Raw genomic sequence first — 18,220 nt, 5'->3', positions numbered from 1 at the left:
AGTGACGGCAACTGAGCCCAAGGCCTCAAACTCACTGGGTACAGAGGTCTGTTACTCAGTAGTTAAGATCCTTTCAACTGCATCAGTACTTCCTAACTCACGCCTAGTCCAGTGAAAAGTTACTGGACTGGGCAGACATTAACCCTCTACACTGTCCTTATCCCCAGCCAGCCCCCACCCCAGCCATCTGTTTTAATCATTCCCATCTGGGTGACTTCCTTCCATCCACCCTGATCTGGCCATGTTCCTCTCTCTATGCTAACCCATCGCTACCTCTTCTTCCTTCTTCCTCCTCCTCCTGTACCTGCCTCCTCTCTCCTGCCTTGTGGCCCCCCAACCCCAGGCCTGCAAACCTCAAACTATGTCTTTCTGTCTGTCTGTCTGTCTGTCTGTCTCTGTCTCTGTCTCTGTCTCTGTCTCTGTCTCTGTCTCTGTCTCTGTCTCTCTCTCTCTCTCTCTCTCTCTCTCTCTCTCTCACACACACACACACACACACACTCAAACATTCTTTTTTTAAATTTATTATAATTTATCCATATTACATCCCGATTGTTATCCCCTCGCTGTATCTTTCTGTTCCCACCCTGTTCCCTTCCCCTAGACCTCTGACAGAAGGGGCGTTCCTCCCTCACCAAATGACCAGAGCCTATCAGGTCTTATCAGAGCAGCCTGCATCCCTTTCTTCTGTATGCCGGAGAACATTCTTAATTGGCAAGAAGCCAATTAATTTAAAGTTGTTCCCTCAAGGATAAATAAGTGTTGGAGGCTTGAGTCTCAGTAAAACGGGGGGGTGGGGGGGTGGATTTTTGAAGTGCTTGTGTCCAGGGGCTATGTGGGGTCTCTGAGAGGCGGATCTTGGATTGAATCCACTTGCCTGGGATTCAGAATGAGTCTGTTGAGAGTGAATTGTTGAAAGAGTGAACTTTACCCTGAGTCACTCTCTCCCTTCCTGTTTGGCAGAGATCTCTTCCTTACACACACACACACACACACACACACACACACACACACACACACACATACACACACACACACACACACACACACTTCACTGAAATGATGCCATCTGCCATTAGGCCCTCAAGAGAGGCTGACCTGACAGAGTCACTTTAAAGTGTCCTTTAAACTCATAAGCTAAATAAGCCCCTGTAAGTATGCAGCCTCAAGTACTTTGTTATAGCAATCAAAACAGATCAACGTAGGAGGCTTGTGGACATTAACAAGTTGGGAGCATACTCTTTGGGCCTTATTTAAAGGCTATAGTTACCCCTGTCAGTTACAACATCTTTTTGTATGATCAAGCTGTCACAGGAAAAGTGAATGCGCACGTTGCATCAATGTAAAGCTGCAGGAGATCAGTGTAGGTTGAAAATGCCTTCTTGAGTTAAAAACAATTATGGTTACAATTAGCATTCGCACAGCACTTGGCAATTGGCAAGCTGCTCTGCCCCTGTCATCTCTTACAAAGGTTGTGAACTGGCCCCAAGATACTGTCTCACGCCGGTGCTAAGCCTCCTGCCCAAACCTTGAAAGTTATGATGTAGAATCGAGGACAGTGAGACAGTCAGACATTAAAAGTCAGAAAACCTGCCAAACGCATTGGCATAGAGGTGGATGTTTGACATTTTAGAAGCGCAATAACATGTCCTGTAAAAGAAGCAATTGGCTGAGATTTCATTCCCCAAAGTGTACAAGAACTGCCTAGTACTTTTTTTTAAAAAATCTTTTGAGGTAAGTATTTGATGTATAACAAATAATCAGCCTGCAAACTCAGAAGGCAGAGTGGCAAACCGAGGCCATATTTGAATCTGATTTCTAGGTGAAGCCTCTATGAAGAAAACAGCAGGGAGAATAGATACAGGGAACTGGTAAATATTTTATGTTAAAAACTCAGGCTCCCGTTTAAGAAACGGTGTAAGATGTCTCCTCTGCCGTGTAACCACAACTTGAAAGTGAGTGTAGGTTTAGGCGGATCTAAAACCTGGGGCCAGGTGGGTCAGGTGCTGCTCTGATGAGAAGTGACCTGGATGACAGCGCTACCTGCTTGGCTCTCTGCTTCATCTCAGGAAAGGAGCTGGTCGGCTCCCATCTTCTCGAAGCGGCACCTCACAGCGAGCGAGGTGATTGGGTTACACAGGGCGCATCCCGATAGCGGGCGCGGGAGCCGCTGGCCCTAAGCCTTTCCAGATGTGGCCGTGGCGCGCGCTGGGCTACAGGCCAAGAGGCCGCCTGCAGCCGCGTCCCGAGGCCGCAGCGCTAGCCGCAATGCCTGCGTCCTGAGCGTCCAGGAGGAACGAGGGTCCAGGGGATCCGCCCGAAGTCACACGAGGGTGGATGGGGGACCCCGAGGGCCACGTGATGGCTCGGCCCCTGCGAGCCCCGCTGCGGAGGTCTTTCAGCGACCACATCAGGGACTCCACCTCCAGGGCGCTGGATGCTATCTGGAAAAACACCAGAGAAAGACGGCTGGCAGGTGAGGGGCACCGGGAGAGCGAGCAGAGAATTAACCCGAAAGCCTTTGAAGGCACACATTCTGTCATTCACTCGCGAAATTATCAGGCTCATCAGATGGACTATAGCAGTCTCTGGTGTTGTGGGGGGGGGGGGCGGAGGGGTGTTGTTTTTCTTTTTCTTTTATTGTTTCTTGTTATTGGTCTGATTGTTTCCAGCTAAGGTCTTTGAGCTTTTTTTTTTTTTTTTTTTTTTAACCTTGAGAAGAAAAGCAAGGTCCTTTGGAGTGTCAGGAAATCAGCAGCGGAGATGACAAACTGCAGGCAGGAGCCTGGAGCTCTGCCCCGCAGTTGGTTGGTTGGGGGTCGTCTTCTGAGCAAGGTCTGGCCTGAGGTGGCCTGGCCTGACTGGTGCAGGGTCCTGGCAGGGTGTGTAGGTCAGGGGGAGTCCCATCCAACATCAGTCAGCTGGTATTTCCTCCAGCAGAAGCTGTTAAGTTCCAGGAGGGAGGGTATCGTATAGGGTATGCCAGCAGCCGCCGTTTAAATTGCAATAAAACATCCATACATTGGTTCAATTCAAATGTTCTAGGGCTCGAGTGACAGGCGCCAAATGGCAGAGCTGTGTTTGAAGGACTCTAGTGAGAAAACAAAGAGTTCTGATTCTATGTAGGTGGAAGATTCAGAAACTGACAGCAGATATCATCTCGCTGTGGTGGGGAGTGACCCTGGGAGGAGAGCGATTTTCCAATAGTCTTTAAAGCTCCCTGTTTGTGCCCCCCAAGCGAGCTGTACTATGCCATTCACGTGGTTGGGTCAAAGAATATGTTTTCTCGACTTTGTTGTTATTGTTGTTTTCTGAATACTGGATGGTCTCCAAGAATTGTTAGCCATCTTAGACATGTCTCCAAAGGTTGAAACAGATTGTTCTTGACTAAAGTCACATGGTATCAAGTAATTGCCTCGACAGGACTTGAAGAATGGGAATTTAAGGTGTGTGAGTGTGATAAGTCAGATTATGAAGATAAATATGAAAATTTAATACCGAGGCTGGCCGAGTTTGTTGGAATGTGATTTGTTTATTATCTTTGAGACACGGTCTCACTAGGTATGTATCCCAGGCTGCCCTTCTTCCTCAGCTCTCCAATGCTGAGATTATAAGTATGAACCACCATATCTTAAATCACAAGTTTTTCCTCTGCTAATCTATGTAATATTGATTATGTAGATGATGAACACCATTAAATTATTAATTAATTTCATGAGTAATTAATTAAATTAATAAGTAAAGCAGGGTAAAGAAAAATCTTTTAAATTTTAACATGCTATCACTGCTTGAAAACAAAATGTCATGCCTTAATTAAAGCAATCAAACTTTATAAAATAATAAATTGCAGTTGACCAGAGGATGCCAAGGACGTAAGATATACAAGCATAAGATACCCAACTAGAATTGGTTGACTTAAAAAAAGAAAAGAAATAAAAAAACTATTCCTTCATTATCGTAACATTCTTATTACTAATACAACAATATTTGGTTATAGTTGGGTGTTTTAGCTTGACTGTAGGGCTATTTGAAACATTACTGCTTCCCCAAACCTAGAGTTTGACAGATGAAGACAGATGAAATGGAAATATTTCGGCTTGAAAGTTCTGTGTCCTTCACATTTTTTAGTTACGTATTAACAGTCTATTTGTAGAGTCCAAACGCAGGAACCAATATAAAATCATTAGTGCAAACCACCTGGGGAACACTCATTACTTTTGATCTGTGATGGGAAAAGCAGCACTCCGGCAGCTCTGGCAGCAAGTAGGGTTTTGCTGTTCTAGTCACACTGAAGGAATGCTTCTTCCTCTCCTTCTTCTTCTTCTTCTTCTTCTTCTTCTTCTTCTTCTTCTTCTTCTTCTTCTTCTTCTTCTTTCTTTGTGTTACTTGGCTCCTCAAAGAGGAGCATAGGCATGCTAGGGTGTTTATGTGGTGGAGCATTCGGGCAAAGGACAGAAGAAAAGAACCTGGCCTACAGCTGACGCTGATTACTAGGGACCTGGACACGGGTCCTGCCTGGTCCTTGGCTCCTGGCTGGCACTGTCAGTATGTGTAAACTAGAGATTGGTCTGTCACTCAAGAGCGCTTATCTCTAACCTCTCCCCCTTTTAGTAGCATTTAACCCTCCCGCTGACCAAAAGACTAAAACCACGACCACTTGGAGTTCACAGAGATTCATTTTCTGAACAGCAGAGAAAATCGTTATTATATGGCACCCTTACTTGGCCTTTCATCACAGAATGGAGGGCGTTAGAATGTCCCCACCCCCCTCTTCACTGTGAAACAATTGAGGGGACAGGTAAGGGGGATTGGAAACATCCAGTGGAAAGTACTTCTGCTTACAGTGACTGGAATGCTACTGTTGCGGTGCTGACAGGCCAAGTGACTTGCATCAGGCTTCTTTCTCTACAGCCAATCAGAGTTTAGCTGTTTCTACTTAAGCAAAGAGTTTGGCCATGGGATGAAGTTTTGTGCCTTTTTTTTTTTTTTTTTTTTTTTAAGGTTATCTTTGTCTCTCTTCCCTCTCTTCTTCTTCTTCTTCTTCTTCTTCTTCTTCTTCTTCTTCTTCTTCTTCTTCTTTTTCTTTCTCTCTCTCTCTCTCTCTCTCTCTCTCTCTCTCTCTCTCTCTCTCTCTCTCTCTCTCTCCCATGGACAAAACCTGTCATTTACTTTTCCTTGCCTTAAAATCCCTTAAAGATTCTGTCTTTTTTTTTTTAAGGATCTGCGGCCTTATACCAACAAAATACAGAACTGCCCCTAGGAAAAGGCCACCCAGCTGTGAGAAAAGACATAATGAATTGTCTTAATTTTACCCCCTTCTATTAATGCTCATCTTTGTGCTGAGTCACAACCCCTAAGCATTTCTCTTACCCTCTGGGCTCATTACCTTCTTTCCTAAGATGAGATTGTATCTCTGGATGGGAACTTGAGGAGGATGGTAATTGATTGATGGGACACACAGCCCCATCTGGTTGAACACTATGTTTTTCTCACATCTGTCTTAGGTCCTCACAGTCTCCACATAGCTCCCCATGTGCTGCCTGCTTATCCTCTTCACATTTGGTACCTGGACATCTTGGCATCAAAGTACATTTAATCCGAAGCCAGCTGCACATAACTGTTTCACACAAGACTTTTGGGTTTCATGTTGAGATGGGATTCTGATAAAGCCTATGGCTCACTTCTCATAATATTTACCAATGTGTAAGTAAAATAACAGAAAGGTGTGAAAGAAGCCCCATTATAGTGGACTACATCTAAAGACATGTTCAGACAACAAAAATGGTAATACAGTAACTTAATATGAACTAATTATATGATTATTTAAAAATATAGGAACTTAGGTATAACGTTTTTAAAGGCCCCAGTGTACAGATTGACTAGCTGGATTCAAGGCTAACCTGTGTCCTGTCCTGATCTTTGACTTTTCTTTTTGTCACCAACCAGTATAAATAGAAAAAAACTAAGATGCAATGATGATTCCTAAGTCACCAGCATAGAGCCTGCAACTTTACTGTTTGGTTACCGAATCACTACAATGCACAGAGGTGCCCAGTAGTTGGCCACTGAGGTCATAGGAACACCTGTGGACAGAAAAAAAATGCCAATCCTGTGTGATCTAGAGTGAGCTCAGATCCATACATAACTGCGGAGTAAGTGTGGATATAGATATACTGTGATATATACACACACGCAAGTGCAGTGTGGCATGGAAAAGCACGCTTTTTGTTAGTAACGAAGTCCCAGGGACAGATAATAAATTTATGGGCTAGAGGTCAGCTTATTTGCATTCACAGTCGTGGGACATGCTAAATAAAGGGTAACAAGCTCAATGTTCGATTTTGGTTTTTTGTTTGTTTGTTTGGTTTGGTTTTTGGCCAGTCCAACTTCCTGAATGCTTTGACTATATCCAAAGATTGTAAACTAGAGATCTCTTTGTGATGCTTACTGTGGTTTTCAGATGTTGCCAGCCGCTTTGCTGTGTACTAGTCCTTGGCGCAGTAAGGTTTATCAAGGGCTGTGGCTCCAACTAAAGGCACTGGTAAATAGTAACTCTTAGTAATTGTGATGCCAGATTTTCATCTCATAGTGATCTGGCTACAGTGTGATGTATATTTGCCAAAAGTCTACAAAACAGTTAAGATGAAGGAAACAGAGTAAAATTAAAGGCAGAAACAGTAAGACAAATCTAGACTCTGTGTGCAGGAACTTTCTTTGGCATAGAAAGAGGAATTGATAAATTAAAAAGAAATTTGTCCTAGTCTCTCTCTCTCTCTCTCTCTCTCTCTCTCTCTCTCTCTCTCTCTCTCTCTCTCTCGCGCGCGCGCGCGCGCGCGCGCACACACACACACAAAGATCTAATAAAATGAAATAAACACACAGTATAAAAACATATAGATTGGGGGGAAAGTAATACAATGTCTCAATTAAAGACATGATGTCTTGATATCTGAAGGGGGTGGAGTCTGAGTGTCTGGGATGGTGAGATACAAGGCACAGTGCTATTTCCCCAAGTAAAGCACCTAAAGAAGACAAAAACTTTAATTGACACAAAGCAAGGAAATGTAGACAGATTCCAATCTAGATGAGCTGCAGTTGACGTAAAATGAGTCACTTCAGCACATGCATTGGATTGGATCCCTGGTGTGTTTTATTGCATGTTTACTATCTTATGCCTTTTGGGAAACGCATTTCTGTATCTCAATTGACCGTGTCTATAATACGCCAGCAACGAAAGGGTCTGGCCTGCTTTGCAGTAGCCTTGTTCTCAAGGATTCTGGCTCCGTTCCAATGAAGGGCAACCACAAACATTGACTCTGTGTGCTGCTTTGTGCTCCCTTGGTTCACAGCGAAAAGCAAGTAAGGGCACACGGAATGCCTTTTAACCAGGAGTGAGGTATGCCTCAAAATATGCAGTAAACAAAGACAGCCCTATTCGAGACTTTTAAAGAGAGACAAGCATTAGGGATGTCTCGTAAGCTACTGTGATGTGAGCCCACAGCCATTGAATTTATTATTTTTGATAAAGGGCAGCTTTGGTGTGAGAAAATGTTACTAGGGAGACTGAGGCTTCAGATGTGGCCAAGACTGCCTGAGTTGAGATCCTGGCTCTTCAAAGCCCATATGGACTCAGAGACTGAAGCAGCAAGAATTGGGCCTACATGGGTCTGCATCAGATCCTCGACGTATATATCATAGCTTTCAGCTTAGTTTTTATGGGACTCCTGAGTGTGTAGATATCTTATTCTTGTGTCTCCTCTTAGACTCTTTTCCTTCTGTCAGTTTGCCTTGTCCAACTTCAGTGTGGAGAGTTTCATTTCATCTTATTACAATTTATTTTGTCGTGTTTGACTGTTATCTCTTAGAAGCCTCTTCTTTCCTAACGATTGACAGAAAAGTCTAGATGAAGAGGAGGCAGGAAGAACTGGCGGGGGGGGGAGTAGAGGGAGGGAAAACAGTAACAGATTATATTATATAAGGAAAGAATCTATTTCTAATAAAAGGAGAAAATTCAGAAAAAAGGATTGTGGCTCTTGCACTCAATAACTTTGGACAAAACAGTGTGATCCTCACCAACACAAAAAGGGTAATAGCAACCTCAACATAATAATGTGCAATTAGGACTTAAATGAGCTACAACTGGACATGCTCAGAAGAGCCCTTTTGGCATACTGAGAAAACAAAGTCTCGTTTTTCTGGGTATTATCACCCCACTTGTCTTTTCTTTATGTCCTATTTCCTGAGGAGCTTCGACCTCATAGCACACGGTCACTATAAATTGGAACAGAAGTAGTTGAACCAATCCAAACCCCAAACAAAATAAGTAAAATATTAGTAACAAATGGGCTTGTTTCTGTACCTCTACAGAGCAACAATGAAAGACCAAAAGGAAGAGATTTCAAACAAACAAACAAACAGAACCAGACCTTTGTGAATCCCCAGAGGAAGTGAGTAGAATAACCGTTTCTGTGCAGTGCTGAGGAAGTCAGCCTTGCACGTAGGATTGTCATACTAGATAGGCAATCTCTGGGCATCTTCCCAGACGAGCTGGAACCTGCTTTGAGCACTGCTATATGGATGGAGCAGAACATATAAAAGAGCAGCAGTGCTGACAGGCTTACAGTTTCAAGTATGCACTCCACTCTGGCATGGGGAAAGCGTGCTAAATGTCAAGGCTGACACTCGAAAGCGGTTGCCTTGCACATGTTCCTCTGTAGAGCAAAACAGCCGTAACTCTCCCTATTTTTTGAAAGTGGTTAGCATGGGCGCCAGTCACACCTGCCAAAGGTCCCCATAATCAGAATAACTAGATATCTAAAGTCAGTACCTTGGTAGGAAGGACGTGTATATTGATTAAGAAGCTGGGCTAGGTAGCAAAAACTGGGTTTAAAAGGACCTTCTTCTGGAAGCTCCCTACCTGGGAGGAAAGATTTAGATGGAGATTGTGATTAAACATAAATGTTGTTTCGTTTCTGGTTCAGTCCCTTACTTACTTTTAAAGTAATCCATCATTCTCAAAGAGGGAGGACCCACCACGCACATGATACGTGCTGAGTCATGTGTCACAATGAAGGCCTGTACTGATCCATCTCTTAGTATTTTTCCCTGCGAGTCAATAAGCACAAATATTTTCAGGTGTTTGCCTGGACTTACTGATGAAGATGTAACACCAGAGTTATCCCTGCCCCAGCGTAATCAAACTCAGGATGGTGGTACTAAGGTTGCTCTCCTCAGCTGAAGAATAGGCACCAGATATATTGTGGCCATAAATGGAAGAGGGTAGGGGGTGCCAGCAGGTGGATGCCATCATTTGCAGTCTCTGCACGGATGCCTACTGAGAACATGGTCCATATTAAAAGGTCTAGAGAAATCTTCTCATCTCATGTTCGAAATCACTCTGAGAAGTAAATCTTATTTTTTAGTCTCCTTGAAATGAAAAGATTTGGGGGAATATGTTAGAAAAGCATTTATCGGTGTCACAAACAAAAGTCCAAGAGCCTCCTAAGCTGTCAATTATCTTAAACCTGTTTTACAAAAGATTTATTGCCTATTATATACCGAACACGGTACTGTATACTGGATGACAAACCAAAGACAGACAGAATCCTTGCCTAGCTGCCATAGGAACACTATCTGCATGCTACCTGTGGAATTAAGGAGCACAACCCAGGTCAAATAAGCCCTATTTTACTAAGGAAAAAGTGCAGATCACCTCCGAGCTTTCTTCGATGAATGAAGCTCATCCCTGACAGGCTCTTTAACCTGCCATCATCAGGGATGTAGGAGAAGGCACATTTGTGTTTGTTTGTTGGTTTTGAATTTTATTTCTTTAATCACTTTAGAGCCTAATCCCAGCCCCCTTCGTTCTCTCCTCCTAGTCCCACCCTCACACACTCCCAACCCCCATTGCCCCCTCTCATTCTTCTCAGAGAAGGGGAGGCCCCTAAGTGGTACCAACCCACCCTGGCATCTCAAATTGTAACAAGACTAAGCACATCCTCTCCCACTGAGGCCAGCCTAAGGCAGCTCAGCTAGGGGAAAGAGATCCAGAAGCAGCCAAAAGAGTCAAGAGACAGCCCCTACTTCCTTTGTTAGAGGATAGCCCACAAGATGACCATGCTGCACATCTGCTACATGTGTGTAAGGAGTCTAGGTCTCTGGTGTCCTTGACCCCTCTGGCTCCCTCAATCCTTCCTCCCACTCTTCCACAAAACTCCTTGAGCTCGGTCTATTTCTTGGCTGTGGGTCTCTGCATCTGTTTCCATCAGCTGCATCTGTTTCCATCCATGAAATCTCTCAGAAGGCATTTATGCTAGGTTCCTGTCTGCAAGCATAGCAGAGTATCATTAATAGTGTCAGGGGTCAGTTCTGGAAAAAAAAATAGTCATCTGAAGTAGATGGAGGGAGTGAGCTGTGTGGGAGAATGGGTGGAGAGGGTAACAAGAGTGGGGATCGGGCATGGGGAGGAGGGCTGTGGGGGTACAGACCTGGAGAGAAAACAGAAATTGGTGGGGGAGCATCTCTGGGATAGAGGAGGCCCCTGGAAGTCTATGGGGGTGACCCTAGCTGATATCCCTAACAGCAGAGGGGTAGGGAGGGACAAGAAGCCTGAACTCCTCACCTGCTTAGCCAAGTGGGATTTCCAGTGTAGGGAAGGCCCAGAAGTGTGATTTAACAGCTAGAGGAAGGTACTTGCCAAGCCTGGGCCTGTCTATTCTTTCTCCTTTACCTTCACTCCCCTGCTCACTTCCTTCTATCATCCTTTCCTCCCTTTTCCCTGCCTTTCTCTCCTTGTGCTTCTCCCTCTCTGGACCTCCCTCTCCTTTTTGCATCAGGAAATAACCACTAGTCCAATTGCATTAGAAAAGAAAAAAGGGAAGGCACAGCAAGATGATGACTGAGATGGTAGAACTCCACCAGCTGAACTAAGAATGTCTTGCTCATGGTTTAGAGATTGAGGGAATAATACAGAAGCATGAGGCATCTCTTAAGAAACATGCTAAAGAGGAAGCAAATGAAGAAAATGTACTGGGAGGTGAAACTGAGGAATAAGAACCAAAGTCCATAGAACTGTCTATTAAAGAAGAAAGTCTTCCTGAAAAGCTGTTGACATGACATCAGAAAAAGAAGTGGTAAAATTACACCTGGGATACTTCAGATTGAGTGAATGCAGAAGAGGGCTGAACGATTCATTGTACCTGTAAGCATGGTGAGTAAGAAGGCTGCTCAGGCAGCTGGGTTCGGAATTTGTTCAATTCCAACAAAAGGTTTATCATCTGACACCAAGCCTATGGTTGACCTGGATAAACTGAGGGAAAGAGCACAGAGATTTGGTTTGAATGTCTTTTCCATCTCTAGAAAGTCTGAGGCTGCTGAGAAGCTGAAAAAAGGGCAGGAGAGAATTGAGATTGTGACAAGTTCAGGTGGAACCAGAGCCACAGAGGATACAGAGGCAACGAAAAAGAGAAGAACAGAGCATTTGGGGATTGCATAATGAAAAGTTCATGCTCTCTGCCCCATAGTAGTTTCCATTTCAGGATTCTTCTTGGTTACACACACATACACACATGCACATATGCACGCACACACATACCTTTACATGCATAGCCATGTGCCTCGCAGTGAGGAAGGATGCACCTGAGGTACATCCTTGCATTAGAGCAGCAGTTTAACTGTTGCTCTGCATTTAAGGTTGTTGTGTGTGTTGGGGGGGGTGCTTAATTATTTTGCTTATTAATAAAAAGGAAAGAAAAGAAAAAAGGATATATGTGCTATTTCACACTTACTCGTATTTTATCAGGGTTGAGCTCCTTCTGTATGTTTATGAATTGTATTTATAAGTGAAAACTTCCTTTGAGCATAAGCCTTTAACATCATAGTAAAATCTTTTCCACTATTTTCTGTGAAAACAGAAACCACAGAATCACTTCAGAAAAGCCTCTATGACAACATGGCAGTAGTCGTGTATGTATGTGAGTGTGTGTATGCAGGAGAAAGAACTCAGAAGTGCAGTAGTAAGTTAAATATAGGCATTGCAAACTACCTTGTGTCTCGTAGCAGCATTTATGTGTTTATTCAGTAAATGGATTGGATATTCTTCAACATTTTATGAAATTCTCCCATTAGTTACTCAACTGACCGGTCAGATAGCTCCTTCCACTGAATATATAACACGTGAGTGTATAAACACACATATACACACCATGCTTCAAGGTGTGCGTGTACGTGTGTCCCTATAGATATCTGTTACCCCTGTGATTTTGCTTCTATATGACATGGAGAGCAAGAATGCTTGTCTTTTTGGAAGCAGTCATTCACCCAACCCTTACATCCAATGTAGAGCAAATGCGTTTCCATGTGTGTATCATGAAAGTTTGACTGTGAGCCAGAAGACAAAGGAGTCAGAGGAGTTCCTTTTGATGACTCTTCCAACTTACTCTTTGGCTCCCCATAATTTTATAGTAAAAATAACACTAGTCCTGAGCTGAGTATAAGGACAGAGAGGGGTCAGTGCCTATATATACTCTGTAGCAGCGTTCTTAATCATTCCCGTCAAGAGAACCAATAAGAATGAGTTAGCAGAGACTGGGGAGATAGTTCAGTCAATAAAGCATTTGCCAGCAAAGTGTACGGACATAAGTTTAATCCCCAGCACCTGTGTTGTTTTTAAGAGCTAGATGTGGGGGGAGACAGAACAATTTGCGGAGCTTTCTGGCTAGTCTAGCCTAGATCCCAGTGAGAGATCCTATCTGGGAAAAAAAAAATGTGGATTCTGAGAAACCCGTGGCCTCTACACCTTAGAAACTTCTAAAGAATAAAAATTACATACCCTATGAGTATATACAGGGGGAGGAAGTTCCCCTCAGTCATAGTCATAGGGAAGGAGAGTAGGGGGAAAATGGGAGGGAGGGAGGAATGGGAGGATACAAGGGATGGTATAACCATTGAGATGTAATATGAATAAATTAATAAAATTAAATTAAAAAAAAAAGAATAAAAATCACAAGAATAAGTGAAAACATTGATATTATTGTTTGGTAAATCTTAGCTGATGAACCCTGCAGATCCTGGTTCCGTGTTGGTCTTTTTCTCCTCAGGCAACTTCTTATCAGCATGGAGCATCTGAGCAATCACATATACATGCATATAAACACCCCTCAGGCATCATATGACATCAAGGAATTTCCCTTTATAAAGCCTGAAGGGTCTTGATTTACAGGATACCGGTGTAAAAAGTCACGGCACAGCAGCTGGCCGCTGACAACCTGTAGTCAGGGAAACAGCACATTTTATGGTGTCTAGACTTTGTTTTATCTTGTACATTTTTGGTGACATATTTAGCTTTTTGCAGACAACTCTCAAATTACTGAGTCAGCAGTCAGTATGGCTCAGTTTATCATGACTCCCCCGTCTTTAACCTGGTCTTGAATAGCAGGATGTTGCAGGTCTGGATAGAAGTGTGACCTTTGAATGTTTTTCATTTGTGCTTGATTACTGTATCCTAGAGGTCTAGACAGTGTTGTTGGTTTCTCACCAACACAAACATCTGGCACACACACACACAAAGCGCTCTACCAAAGGAGTAAGACCATTTCTAATCCACTATATAATATTAAAAAAAAAAATAAAACTCTTCTAAATTAGACCCACCTTGGATCCTAAAGAATGCCACCAAGCATATTGTTTTCCACCCTGATAACATTGTCTTTGGACTCCAGTTTTTCACTAAGGAAAGCAAGGTTGTCATGTCATTTCTGCCTTCAAGAGGCATCTTTCTTTTGCCCTCTTACAAGAAACTACAGTCTCACTTGGTGACTTCCAGCCAAGCAAACTTAACACGTACATATTGACTCATACGTACCTCATGCTGGGTAAGTGAGCTAACAGTGGGATTAGAGGGCAGTGAGACCCACTCACAGCAGTGTGGACTTCAGTTCTCCAGCCTTTGGAAGTTATTAGAAGACCTCCTAAAGACTTACTTCACATGGATTTGTTTTAGTATTCTAAGATACATTCATTGTATCAGAGCTGTGCACAGGTGTCCAGCTTTTTTAGTGAATATGTATTTGTGAGTTTGCATGTGTGTGGTGTGTATACTCGTATCAATGGCACCTATGTGTGGGAGTGTAGGGGAAAGGTGAGTGCCCTGCTCAGTCTCTCTTTCTCTCCATCCATCTTATTCCTTTTAGATGTGTGTTTCACGAAACCTGGTGCTAGGCTGGCAGCCTACAAACCCCAGTTAGGGGTGGCAGGCACATATAACCACTCTCAGCTTTTTATAAGGTTGCTGGGATCCAAACACGGGTCCTCATGTTTGCATAGCAGGCAGTCTTAACCACTAAGGGGTCTCTCCAGCCCCTGCAGAGAGCTTTTGTAAGGACCCAGACTCATCAAGAGTATTGCAATCTGGGTCCCTTTTCCTTACAGCCATGAGCACCAGGTAGGAGACTGTGGCTAGGTGAGAAGACCAAGCTAAAGTAACTTACTAATGTTGTCCATGCAGAGTCATCAATGTCATGAGAATACCATGGGAATTTATAAAGGGGATGTTGGCATTTGATTGAATGCACATTTGATAACCAATTCCGACAGTTTGTATATAACATTGTTTCTTTCCTTATTTGTTTCCCTAAGGAAAGGTTTCCCTTGGCTCCTAAGTGATTATTATTATTATTTTTTTTTTTTTATAAATTCATGGCTTAGAACTTAGGACTATGTTTCTTCCCAGAGCTTTTTAGCACAGCATAATAATTGCACAATTGAAGATAAACATAGGGGGGTAAACTCCAGAAAAAGCATGTCAAAGCAGGGCCCGAATGCCCTTTGCACTATTTAAGACAATAACAACAGTCCCCGACCAGCCACTCTGCACATACCTCGAGGATTATCCAGTGCATGCTCATAGGCTGGGAAATGAGGGAAAAAATAAACATGTAATGAAAGAAAGAAAGAAAGAAAGAAAGAAAGAAAAGAAAGAAAGAAAGAAAGAAAGAGAAAAAAGAAAGAAGAAAAGGAAATGTAGTCTGGGGAAGTGAATGAAGGGAAGCCTGCTGCCTGCCTTCTTCTTGGAGACTGAGACAAACAGATGAAAACTGGACACCCATCTCCACAGACACCATCACACACATTCCGAACTCCCATTCTTGTGATGCCAGCTCACAGAAAATGTTTTCCTTTCAGTGACCCTGAGTGTGACTCCCAAGCCGCTGCATATACTGTTCTCAGAGTGTCCTTCCATGGCCTTCCACCTTCATTAATCCCTTGACAGGACCTGCCCGCCCCACCCACCACTCTCGCGTGTCTCCTGTGACTGTCTGCCAGCATTCATTTCCCCATTCTGTGCTGTGAGAGAGATACTTCGTCTAACTTGCCCTTGACTACAAGTGTTTTCTTTCTCACTGTCCTGTATTCTTCCCTATTTGAACATTAAATGTTTCAATGAATTAATAGTTCATTATTTTAGCTCTCCTCTGCTCCTAAAATAAAAGAACTTTTTTTAAAAAGCCATGGTAACTTAGGTAATATCTGGGTTTTGTTTTGTTATTTTTAACAGAGCTTAGAATGGCATTTGACTATTTTTATTACTTAAGAAGAAAACTGACCCATACTCTGTACAAATTGAGTTGTAAGGGTCAAAAGCCAAGTGCTTTTAATAACTTTTTAAGAGTGAGCAACCTTTGTTCACTTTGAAGACTCGGGAATGGACAAATTTCTTTGTAAAATGAAAGCGGTGTTGCTATAGCTAATGGCCCATGCAGTGGCACCACAGGACACCAGGTCCTGGCGTCTCCTGTGGCTTAGGTTGCCATTTTCATAGCCTACTCATTGTTTGTTGATTAAATACAGTTTGGGTAACATTTAAAAATTATCTTTGCTTTCCCAAAGCCTTGTCTCCAAAAATGATCTTTAGGTAGGTTATTAATTAACTCATAGCAAGGTTATTTCATTAAACACTTGAGGCATTCAAGATATACAAGTCTCGGCCACTAACAAGTAATAAAACATTCCCATTGCTGTGGAAGATCTCTGTAAGGCACTTCTGGGTGCCATTGTCCACCCAGGTCCTTCCTTGTAGCTGTGGTTTTGTCATAGGGCTTTTGTCTCGTCACTTGTTTAGGCACCCCAAACAGGATTACCTATGTCTGCATATTTGAAAGTGTTAAGTGGTATAATGCTGCAAATCTCCATCTCCATCAGCAACTCTCCTTGCTAGGGCTTATGTTCTTGATATTTGTTTATGTTCCAAGCCAATGTGTTCACCCTTGTTGCTGTTATAAAACCATGCCATAATTTACTCCTTACAGCTACATCTTAGTAAAAGTACTTGTTGTGAATATTCTTGTTTAAATCTCCATATATTTATGTATAGGAGTTTCTGGGTGGTGGAATAATCCATCAAAGGGTAAAATTTCACAGCTCAAGTGATTATGCACATATAGCCAGAGAGTTTAACAAGTATTACACACGTAATAGTGGTTTGTAAGAACACTCGCTGTGGAAAGAAACTACAAATTGTACAAAGGTCGTAGAATACTTACTTTTAAAACATTAAAATGTAAGTCATATAAATTATATTATACCAACAATGTTAAATACATACATTTACATGTATACATGCTTCTGTGTATACATATATACATATGTACATAAAAGCATACATATAAATTGTCTTGTTGTCATGAATATTAAGTTATTAAGAAGATTAAACAAACACTACATGAGCAATGTTTTTAATTTAATTCTTAAGAAATACATTCAATGATACTGTATCTACACCATTTTTACTCATCTTCCTCCCCTTACAATGATTTCCATGTCCCCTGACACCCGTTCAAAGTCATCCCATCTTTATTATTGTTGTTAGATACACACAAGCACACACACACATACCCAGCAAACCTGGAAATGGTACTTCAGACTGAAAAGAGGTATAAGCCAATGCAAGAGGCTACGGCAAGAAAACAAATGAAGCTATAATAGTAGAAACACAAATTAGAAAAGCACACAAACAGAAGAAAAAGACAGCAGTCAACACACACCTTTCACTAATAACTTTAAATATTAATGTCTTCAACTCTCTAGTCAAGAGACACAGTTTAAATGAATAGATCATGAGTGAAGGTTTGAGTGAAAGTTATAAATAATGAATGTATGTATCTCATTTAGTATGGTTTCCCATTCAGAAGAAGCTAAAATGTAACTATTTTTTCTGTTTAAAGGAGATAGGAAGCCAGAAGTTCACTTGTACCAAATCTAAGCCTGTACTGGGGTCTAAACACAGCTAAGGTGGATGGTGAGTGTAGATAATAGAAGTTGAAGGTATTTGATAGTAAGAAGTAGTAAAAATACTTTTCCAATGATTACATCCTCACAGTAACTTATAGTAAGAAATAAGAATACTTACTAAGAGAATATTTCCTCTCTGCCATAAAAGCCCCTGCAGGCATTTGTGGAGCCCAAGGGTTCCACAGACCAATTATGGTTCCATACACCTGTCATGGGGAGGAAACTATCTGAATGACATTCGGAAAAAAAAAATAACTTCTTCTGTCATGCTGGTAAACCCAGCTCTCTAGAAGCTGACGCATAAGTATCACAAGTTGAAGGCCATGCTGAGCTACATAGTCAGACTGTGACTCATGAAAGAAAGAAAGAAAGAAAGAAAGAAAGAAAGAAAGAAAGAAAGAAAGAAAGAAAGAAAGAGTAAAGAAGGAAGAGACTAGCTAATTCCTTGAACATTGAATTAAAAAGGAATTAGTAAAAGAGGCCATTAATTTGCAAAAGTAAACAGCTATATTTTCTCCCCTAGTGCATTAAATGGTTAAGTAGCAACACTTTAAATGTTTAGCGTACAGTAAAATCAGACGTAGAGTGGTGTTTCTACGTCTGTATACTGGTGTGGGTTGATCATCTCTCACTTCCCTTATCTCAAACTCCCTTTCTTTTGGGTCCTTCTCAGTCCCTTGTGACCTCTACGCCATCTTTCAAATGTATTCTGAGAACAGGGATGGAGCGCCTCAGTGGAGGATCTGCCACCTAATGGGCTCAAGGCCCTGGATTTGAACTTTCGAATCACACATTAGAATAATATAAATGGCAAAAAAAAAAAAAAAAAAAAAAAAAAAAAGTATGTGTATCTCAGTTTCTAAAAAGAAAGATACCCAAAGGGGCATGGTGATCTCTGCTGTTGCGTCCATTCATTGATTCTTCACTGGGTCCTCCT

The 18,220-nt window shown here is 42.2% G+C and overlaps 1 protein-coding gene and 1 pseudogene across 1 annotated transcript in view; both read left to right on the top strand.

Annotated features, from left to right (window-relative positions):
• Positions 1-2,165: 2,165 nt before the first annotated feature.
• Dlc1 (DLC1 Rho GTPase activating protein) overlaps positions 2,166-18,220 on the top strand; it is a 164,713-nt gene continuing 148,658 nt past the window's right edge. The window contains exon 1 of the mRNA XM_051170072.1: positions 2,166-2,473. Within this exon, the coding sequence (XP_051026029.1) occupies positions 2,335-2,473 (139 nt within the window). The 5' untranslated portion in view covers positions 2,166-2,334. The remainder of the gene's footprint in view (positions 2,474-18,220) is intronic.
• LOC127210349 (SAP domain-containing ribonucleoprotein-like) lies at positions 10,888-11,550 on the top strand (annotated as a pseudogene).

Source organism: Acomys russatus, chromosome 27 (assembly GCF_903995435.1).
Source record: "Acomys russatus chromosome 27, mAcoRus1.1, whole genome shotgun sequence".
Classification (NCBI taxonomy): domain Eukaryota; kingdom Metazoa; phylum Chordata; class Mammalia; order Rodentia; family Muridae; genus Acomys; species Acomys russatus.
This window is presented reverse-complemented; position numbering and strand designations above follow the sequence as displayed.